Source organism: Camelina sativa, chromosome 5 (genome assembly GCF_000633955.1).
Source record: "Camelina sativa cultivar DH55 chromosome 5, Cs, whole genome shotgun sequence".
NCBI lineage: Eukaryota > Viridiplantae > Streptophyta > Magnoliopsida > Brassicales > Brassicaceae > Camelina > Camelina sativa.
This window is the reverse complement of record NC_025689.1, coordinates 2726110-2736146: the sequence shown is the minus strand read 5'-3', so window position 1 is coordinate 2736146 and position 10037 is coordinate 2726110. Positions and strand designations below refer to the sequence as shown.

The window sequence follows — 10037 nt, the reverse complement described above, 5'->3', positions numbered from 1 at the left end:
CTAAGTTATTCCGATTTTGAAAAAGGTTCAATATCTGGTTGATCAACCAAATCAAAAATATAATCTATTTCAGTTGCACTATATATATATATATACATATAAATCCTGAAGGTTGATATGTATAGTCCACATATGATCACATTACGTACAATACTGTTACAGATAAGCGATTAATGATTTGATTCTGATGGAAAATGATCGTCTCATAGATACGTACGTACGTATGTCTATTTAAAATAGCTAGTCGCTAGGTATTGAATATAGTGGTTAGTGAGTCATAACCTATTACCTAGTTTTCATGAACCAATCAGGGACATAGATGCTCACTCTACTTTACATCTCGCTCAATTATTATTTTTATCGTATATAATATATTATATTGCAAATCATAGTAAAAATGGAAGGACTAAATCAATCGTTAAAATTTCTTATTTTGAGTAGGCTTTAAATTGGATTTAAATAAAATGATGTGCAATGTATTTCGGAGAAAAAAACAAGACCCTTAATTAGAATTTAAGCATTAGTGACAAATTGTTGACAATGATTTTGACCCGTAGACACTGTTGAACTCCTTCCAGTTGATAACGAACGATGACTGCTTCGTTGTACAAATGTCACCTATATTTAACGATACCAAATATATTTGAAGATACTAAGTACCTTACATGGAAAAATTGCAAAGCATCTTATATTTGCGAAACAAAATAGTTCCAAAAACAATGATGTCTCTGTGAAAGGGAAACAAATTAAGGTGACTACAAAAAGTTTTTATAAGAAAATAGTTTAAATACAATTTAAATTTAATGGGGACAAAAAAAAGGTGAACCCTACATCAAATTTTCAATAACCAACAGCACTTTCTATCAACAAAATCGATTTAAAGGTTGCAAATATGGGTATATAGAAAGAAGACATCAAATTGCAAGGACATTAACAACTCGATAAGGAAAAGAACGATCATTTTTTTTGTTTGTTGATATCGAAAAATACTAGAAATAAACAGGAGATCTTATGTCAAACTGTCATAATTGGTCAGCCGAATTTAGTCCGCCAGTCCGGATAAATTGGATGAACTAGCTAGGCGTGTTAACATATACTATAGTGGTATTGCATACTAATATTTTTAAAAGTGATCAATTCTATTCTAAATCGTTGACAAACCAACCCGTATATTTCAACCTGGCCGCCTCGTCTTTCATTCTAAGGCGTGTTAAACATTCGTAGACAACTCAAGACCGTTTTCACATTATATATTTCGATCTTATTTATGTATGTGAGTATGAAATGTGTCCATATCTATTTTCCTACATCCTTTAGGGAATCTTATGTATTACACCTCACACATCATAGTATTTATATCTACCATTAAACCCTATAAAAAAAAATCTATATATATTTACCATTGAATTTATATGATTTAATAGTTTGGTTGTAATCGATAGAGATTATTATCGTACACCACACAATTAGCTTAATTACTAGCACATCTCGATCGAGGTGTGAAAATCTCATAATGGAACTGTATGATCTTGAGCCAAAGTCCAAAGTAGTTTCCAATGAAAGAGCAGAATCTTTAACTATTAAAGATCTCTACAGCGAATGTCCAGTACTAAATATCACCGTGAAAACTCATATACTGCAATCCTTGGAAATCTTTTAGTCATCAAACCACCATAAAATAGTATAAAATAGTTAAAACGATATACAATATCATTTTAATATTAGTTTCTCCCCTTTTATAATCAATAATTACCACACCCAATATATCCGTTATCACTTATTAGTATGGAAATTAGGAACAGAAAAAAATGGGACATAGCCCAAGAGTGAGAGAGAAAAGAAAGAAAACAAAATTTGATAGGGGTCCATAACATGTCCTCTCTAGCGTCAACATCATCTTCCATTACTACTATTACTTTCACCCTCTCATCAAACTCACTCAACCTTTCATCTTTCTTATTACCTAATATATCAGATCCATAAAACAAGTTGATCCCTTAACCTTCTTCACCAACATCTCTTACTCTCTCTCTCTATCTCTCTACACTCAACAAGATCATATCATGTCTTCTCCAAGAGAAAGAGGAAAGAGCTTGATGGAATCATCAGGATCAGAGCCACCGGTGACACCAAGCCGTTACGAGTCGCAGAAGAGACGCGACTGGAACACTTTCGGACAGTACTTGAAGAATCAGAGACCGCCCGTGCCGATGTCTCACTGCAGCTGCAACCACGTGCTTGATTTCCTCAGGTACTTAGACCAGTTCGGTAAGACAAAGGTGCACGTACCTGGCTGTATGTTCTACGGCCAGCCTGAGCCACCAGCTCCTTGCACGTGCCCTCTCAGACAAGCTTGGGGAAGTCTAGACGCTTTGATCGGACGGCTGAGAGCAGCTTATGAGGAGAACGGTGGATCTCCGGAGACGAACCCTTTCGCTAGTGGAGCGATAAGGGTTTATCTGAGGGAGGTTAGGGAGTGTCAGGCTAAGGCTAGAGGGATTCCTTACAAGAAGAAGAAGAAGAAGAAGCCAACGTCGGAGATGGGTGGTGGAAGAGACGACTCTTCTTCTTCCTCATCCTCTTCCTTCAGCTTCTCTTAAGAGATTCTCCATCTTCGTGAAAGACTTTTGTGGTAATATATTTCTCCATTAGCTATGTTTCATTTTATTTTATTGAATATATGCCTTTGCATTCATTTTTACACACATTAAAACAGGCAAATATAGACCATTATATATTTTGTTTATTGATCTCTTTATTGGACTCTTATGGAAATTTTTGTTTCACTAGGTAAAAAAAATACATCCTTTCTATTGTAGGATTGTCTATGAATCAAAACCCTAACGGGAGAACTAATTAGGCTTTCTATTTCTGTGAAAGTCTTGATCTGATTAAAAAAATTATTGATGTTGAGTGCTGATTAAGGGACTTGTTTAGAATTAGATCTTAGGTTTTGAATGGAAGTAGATTTGGGTTTGAGATTATTTCTTTTAAACTGTTTTAGCTCCTTGAATGAAAGTAGATTTTAGTTTTGGAATTATTGGTAAAAGTTTTGTTGGATGATTCATTAATTAAATGTTCTAGTATCAAAACTTAAAAACTTAGACTGATTTCAAAACCTTATAAGTATGAATATGTATCCCATTTTTTAATCTACGTATGTGGATTTTAAAGATTTACAAGTAATTATCCTCGAGAACTACTCATTCAAGATTTGAAAATAAAAGCATATGATTTAACCTGTTTAGAAAGAGAAAAGAAAAAGAAGAGATCTCTATATACGTACATTTTTACCACTGTTGTTTATTTAAATAGTGGTTCAAGTAAAGTAATGATTGGCTCTTGGAATGCATCTCTATAAAGATTTTTGTAGATTTGGTTCCCCATTGATGATCAAGGGAGCAATTAATTGAACCTTTCCCCCCATTTTAAATCGATTAATGATTGAGATTCCATGATTGTTCACAAAGGTTAGTAAGGTTATCTCGGAATAGAAATTAACACACATACTTTAATGTTTTTTAATCCATGCTTTAAATTATTGCAATGTGGGTCTTAAGGAGAATGATCTCAATAGTCAATAGGAACAATTAAACCAAATCTTCAACATTATCCGTCATATTTTATGAAATTAGGACCTCAGATTTTAGAGCTAGGACTGTGACATGTTAACTGGACCTTTTGTAAAGGCTGTTTGTTGTTAAAAAAAAAAAAAAAAAAAAAATACAGGCTGTTTATACTTTATAATGCTTGAACATTTGAGAAGTACATATTCATATGTATTTTCTGAGATCATATAATTAGATTTTGTGGGACAGTAAGTTTCTCTTTGAATCCATCCAAATCATTTTTATTTTCTTTGATCTCAAACATAAATACAATCTTAGGTTAATATATACATATATTTATATTTTGCTCGAATCATCTTTATGCGTCTTCCTTTAGGATATTTGTCACCACTCACTTTGGAAAAGCTTGAAAGTTTGTTTTGTCCCCCGCAAAGCTTTATAGATTTTGTTCGATGATACATTGTACGTAGCATATGTCACAGGAAACATAAGTTAAAAGAATATATCTTGGATCAACTGGCGTTGAGTTTATATTTAGGTCGGACAAGATGCATGCATCTCGCATAGCTATGCTTAGACTTTAATTTGTGTATGTTGATCTTTCTGCATCTGAGAATCTAGCTAATTGCGCATAATATGTGTTACTGGCTATTAATTAGTGAACTAATCTTGATACAATAGAAATTGGCAGGATCAGTAAGTCTCAAAGAGGTATCAAACGTAAAAGAGACCTCAAATCTATCTACTGCTGATCAAGAAGTCAAAGTGAAATGGTATCATCAACATATCTTTCGGCCCATTTTAGCCGCTCCTCTCGTCCCCTCCACTATATCCGTAGCTCTCGGTCATATATATCTTCATCCTTATTCTCTTATTAAGCTCTATTTATCTTTATTCACTTATTAAGTTCTTTTTGAATAAGTAAGTGTATAGAGTTTATTATATATTGAAGTCAGGTTTGTTTTGTACTTCTATGTCTTCTCATGTCAGCGTACTTCTATGTCTTATATAAGCCCAACATGTTGGATTTAAAATGAAAACAATGGTCTATGGTGGAATAGTAGAGTCTGATGACCACCGAATTTGTTTTTGGCATTTTATAATCATATTGATGGATTTACGTAATAACTTAAGGAAAAACCTAGTACTTTGATAAGTTGAAAATTTATAAAACTGGATTAGCCTCAAAACAATCAGTTGGGAAATAGTGAAAAAATGAAAATCTAGTTTCCTGACTAATTAATGCTCCTAACAAATATGAGAAAACCGTAAAATTTAACTTAGTAAAAACTACTAATCATGTTGGTATATGGTAATACCAAACGAAAACAAGTTGTTTTGAACATAACGGAAGTAACATTAATTTACGGTGTTATAATATGGTAAGGAAATTCCCATGCAAAAAAAAATATTGGTAGGGCAATTCAACTTGCATTTTTGTCTTCAGAATAATTCTTTACCGTTTTCTAAGTGTCAATTATACTGTAAATTTAGAGATTATATATATATATATATATAATTTGTTTTCCCATTTAGAAATGATAAGTGTGCATATATACTATATATATATTTTTTTTTTGTCAAAAATTGCATATATACTATATATGGAAAGAATTTTCAAATTTTACCTAAATAAATAGTTTAAAGATGGTTTTATGTGTCGCCTTAACAAGCAAAGACATTTTAACTTTTAAGCCTCGATTGTTTTTTATTTACATTTTTTATGTTATAATGATTATAGTTATATGTCTTCTCTCCTCCGCTATCGGGCTCACTCCAACAAGCTTCGTTGGATTTGCTTCAAAAGCTTTGGTCTCCTTCTTGAAATAACACAACTCTCATCGTCAGATTACCAGAACAAAGCTCATTTTATTTCTTATGGAAGCAAAGGAATGTGCGTCATCACACCTAACTAAGAATCACGCGGCCTTTGGCTTCACCCGTTGAAGAAATCAGCCGTATCCCCGTATCATAGGAGCATGTCTAGAGCTCCTATCACGAACTCAATCCCTTCACACGAACGAGGAAACGTATTTGGCCAAATGGTTTCGCCTCATTCCCTATCGCACATTACACACAACTGTGAAAATCTTAACCATCTCTTCTCTAAACATGTAAAGTGTGTTCTATGCTCTGTTCAATCTTTTGAATACAATTTACTCCATCTTTGCAGTTTTTAGAAAGCTTTGGTCTCCTTCTTGAAACACACTGACGTAAACGAAAACATATATAAATTGACCCTCCTTGGTAGAAAAAAAACAACTCAAATTAAATAGTTTTGTGACATATAATCTAAATGAGCCTTAATATATGATTTTAAGACAACTAAATCTATTAAGACAACTAAAAAGAAGCCCAAAGAATTTCTTAAATATATGATAGGCCCAAGTCCCAACATACTCTCGATCAGTTTATTTGTTTCCCAATTCTCGTGATCTCAGCTCCTCCTCCTCCTCCTCCTCGCAAGTTAACACCTATATCATGGCATGACCTAATTAACCTAGTGAGTTATTCACACAAAATAGTTGTTCCATATATCCTACGTTACGTTTTACAACCAAAGGAAACCACAAATAAATTTGGCTGTACCCCCAAAAGATATTCAATTAGAAAATCACATATACCGACTAGTGCTACTCCCAAAAAAAAAAGAAAAGAAAAAAAACAATACTATCATCTATCAAAGCTCGATGACTAAATCCAATCGATACCGATTTCAGAAAGATAATTTACAATTGAAAAGTACTCCATATTTTTACCGCAGCATTCTTTTATTTTAATCATTAAGACAAATTGGAAAAAACGTGGAGATCGGGTAAGAGCAGTCATATAACATTAAATGATTTTGAAAACAAGAACATTCATTAAATTCAAACCCACATACGACACGTGGGATTTTCTAGAAACTGCTTTGTTAACTGTACAAGATTAAGACGTTAAACGTCATCGATAGATTTGATCGATGAGGGAGGAAGAGGATTTGAAAGAAGAAGAAGAACATAAAAAAGGCAAAACGACATGCAATGCAAGGGCAACGTCGTGACCTCGTGAGAGTGAGACATCAATTGTGGTGTGTGTGTGTACTTTGTAAGTAAAGAGAGTTACGGTGATCTTACGGAACACACAAAACACAGAAACATTTACTAAATTTTACAACAAAAAAAAAAAAAAAGCATCGCATCCCCCCCACTCCCACTTCACGTCACCACTTATCTACTTCCACGTCACTTTCAATTTCCATTTTTACGGTCATTAAATTCAAACCCGGGCCCAGGCCAACCAAAGCTTCTTCTAATTGGTCTATTTTTCCACATTGAATTAATTAAGTAACAATTTTCTTTTTCCTTTTTTTTTTTCTATCGTTTGCGTTTAACTTTTTAGGACGAAATTAAAAAAAAATAGTAATATCAGTTTGAGAAAACTTTACAACACTATATAATTCCCAATAATGTTATTGGTGGCGATTAACATATGAAAAATTGGAATGACATGTAAAGATTTTAAGAGTCAATGAAATCTTTTTGGACCCCGCTTGTTCGAAATCCACCTTCTCAATCTTACACCCCAATCGAATTTGATTATTTATTTCTTTATCTTTACTTTTGGGTTACCCAAAGAGTTCCAATTTTTCGGCTAAGAAATAAACTCTTACGTTCTATATAATTTTGAGTAACATGAACAATCAAAAACTCAATTCTAAAACGTTTTTTCACTTGAGATGAAAAGAATCTTGGCTCAATAATAGGTTTACTATATATTTATCTACAAAATATTCACTTTTGGAAATTTATATTGATTCGTTCGTTGTTATAGTTTCCATCAATTATATGGTACAGTATGTGGGTATTATGAGCTGTTAAGCGTTTGATTTCCGAAGTCTAAAAGAAAAGGTGGGCAAAAATCAAACATTTTTTAGTTGTTTTACTTTTCAAACCGATAATATCCATACATATCATATACTCCATAGTAAGTAATAGTAGTACCTCCTCTCCTCATCATGCTTCAGCGTGTGATCACTTTCTTCTCCACATATATAATACGTTTGTATTTTGTTAGTGAGCGTGTCTTCGCATATGGTTTTTTTATGCTCGTCTAAAAAAGTCAAAATGTCCTGCGGATTATTTTACCATCTATTGTTTCACGTTTTCCCATTTCATGATTTCATGCGTGCTAATTTAAGTATGCTACACCTACACAAATAATTGCTAATTATTATAATGATCATCCTACGGTCTTTTATTTAACCGAGCTATGACTACAGCTAAAGTAAATTACCTTTTGTGTCAAGAAAAAAGAATAGTTATTTATATAGTTTATGGTTTCGTCGTCTCGTGGACTTGCATTGAGAAAGTGTCACTCGAGAAATCTTCCGTCACGAAACCTTACTCATACCTCCTCGCTCTGATCCAGAAGACCAGAACCATGAACCGTCTTTTAGCAAGTACAAATTGTTTAATTTTTTTTCTTTCTATAATATGATTTCAACGTATTCTCCATAGATATCTTTGAATTTTATATAAACTAGAATATGTAAACTTTTAGAAAACAGTTTAATGTATTATCATTTTTCTAAGTTAGTAGTAAAACTTGTAGCAACCACAAGTTTATACTTAGCATTGTATTATCATTTTTTCTAAGATAAAATTGTTTTACATTAAAATCTATTGTACATATATATATATCTATATATATTCACCACACAATGCAATTCAGCCAATTAATAAGCATGTGCACAAAAACATGGTATATATGTTTAGTGGATCTATATATATAATACAAAGTCGCGTTTATATGTTGACGCATGTGTAAATCACATGTATATGTATGTGTTTTTTGTGACCGGCAAGATGAGTAGGCAAGAGATAATGCGTGCCCTACAAATCTTAAATCTCTCACTTTGTAAAGAAAGAGAAAAAAAAAAATTTAGTTGCGAACTTGCAATCGACTTACTCACTATTGCTTTCGTGATAATGCACATTGAGTTATCCATTAAACTTTCTAAAAAGTTAAGACTATTTTTAATTACATATATTTTATTTGCGTAAGCAATAATCATATTAATAAACAAAACACTAATAAGTTTTCATTTGTAACAGGATCGACTACCGAGCGCGAATCGTATCCGATTAAAAGACAAAAGTCTATTCATATGACACTCTCTCAACTGAATCAATTCACTATTCTTGGATCTATATTTATCTAAAAATGGAAACCAGTTCAGCTTAATTCTTACGTACCGATTCCAATTATGAATTTCAACAGTTGGAAAAGTACTTGATTTTTATTAATTTTTAAGATCTGTGAAATTAGCTTGGATCGAGTTAACTAGAATCTCCTGATCATATAATAAAAATATTTGCACTTTTTAATTATATTTATTTATGTAAATGAAACAATCATTATTGAAGTTACGTTATAGGACAAAATAATACTCCATTTTTTGTTTTATTTGTCCTTCCTTTTTTTTTTTTTTTTTTGTAACCTTCATCTCTAATCACTTCTAGCCTATTGACATAGTGTAGTTTTCAAATATATATGCGGTTACTATTGGAATTTTTTCTTGATATCCTCAAATTAGTGAGTTATAATCTTTCTCAAACAATTGAAACTTATAATAATCTTTTATCCTCGTCCAGCTCATGTCTATCATCACAGATGAGGTTGGTACAATGGTATTAATTATTATTATTCTAGAGGCGAACAAAGAAAAAAATGTTAGATGCATGCACGGGAGAAAGGTAGAATGTTCTTTACAGAAAAAAATATGCAATCCAAGTGGGAACATATATAGGTAGAGAAAGAAAGAGAGTGATTTTAAAAGCTACTCCATTTGATTTGTGATGCTTTGGAACCAATTGTCGTCAAGTAACGGCGCCAATTCCATAATATCTGATCTTGACAAGCAAAAAAAGTTGTTATCCCCCGACTAGTAAACTGAGCTATATAGACTAGTAGCATTAGTAATTTGACAGCTGCTTATAGGATAAAAGAAGAGTGATTGAAATCTCTAATATTATTCCACCCAAAATTCGAAAAGATATGTAAAACATTTTAAACGAGCTTTAAAAAAAAAACATCCGACAGTAAAGTACTGAAGTACCCGTACTTACCATTATCAAGATTTTCGAAATCCTTTCGAGTCCGACGGATAATGCCAGTGAACTTTATCATATACACCCCCAAGTAAGTAATGAGAACACACGAACGAGTAGGCAAAGTATGAATTCGGTTTCTCCATCATCAGATAAACACGCATAATATACAATATCACTCGCAATCTTTTTTGACACCAAAAAATTATGTATACTTTGATAAAATAAAGCATTTATAGTTTTATACAAGTATAATAATATTCGATAAAAAACTATATAGTTTATGCAAAAATACATATTTTTAAAATCACTTTGCCCGTAACACACATCAAAGAGACATTTTATCCAAAAAAAGAAAAAAAAAAAAAAAAAAAAA

At 32.3% G+C, this 10037-nt stretch overlaps 1 protein-coding gene across 2 annotated transcripts; it reads left to right on the top strand.

Moving 5' to 3' along the window:
• Positions 1929–4664, top strand: LOC104785104 (protein LIGHT-DEPENDENT SHORT HYPOCOTYLS 10). Of its 2 annotated transcripts, none has more exons than XM_010510248.2 (2): positions 1929–2632; positions 4261–4664. In XM_010510248.2, the coding sequence occupies exon 1, from the start codon at positions 2064–2066 to the stop codon at positions 2598–2600; it is 537 nt and encodes a 178-aa protein (XP_010508550.1). In that variant the 5' UTR covers positions 1929–2063; the 3' UTR covers positions 2601–2632; positions 4261–4664. The 2 variants fall into 2 exon arrangements, with proteins under 2 accessions (XP_010508550.1, XP_010508549.1); XM_010510247.2 differs by having other exon boundaries at positions 1934–2632; positions 4251–4664.

Coding starts and splice junctions, on each gene's coding strand:
- LOC104785104 (XM_010510248.2), top strand. CDS start 2,064: ATGTCTTCTCCAAGAGAAAGAGGAAAGAGCTTGATGGAATCATCAGGA.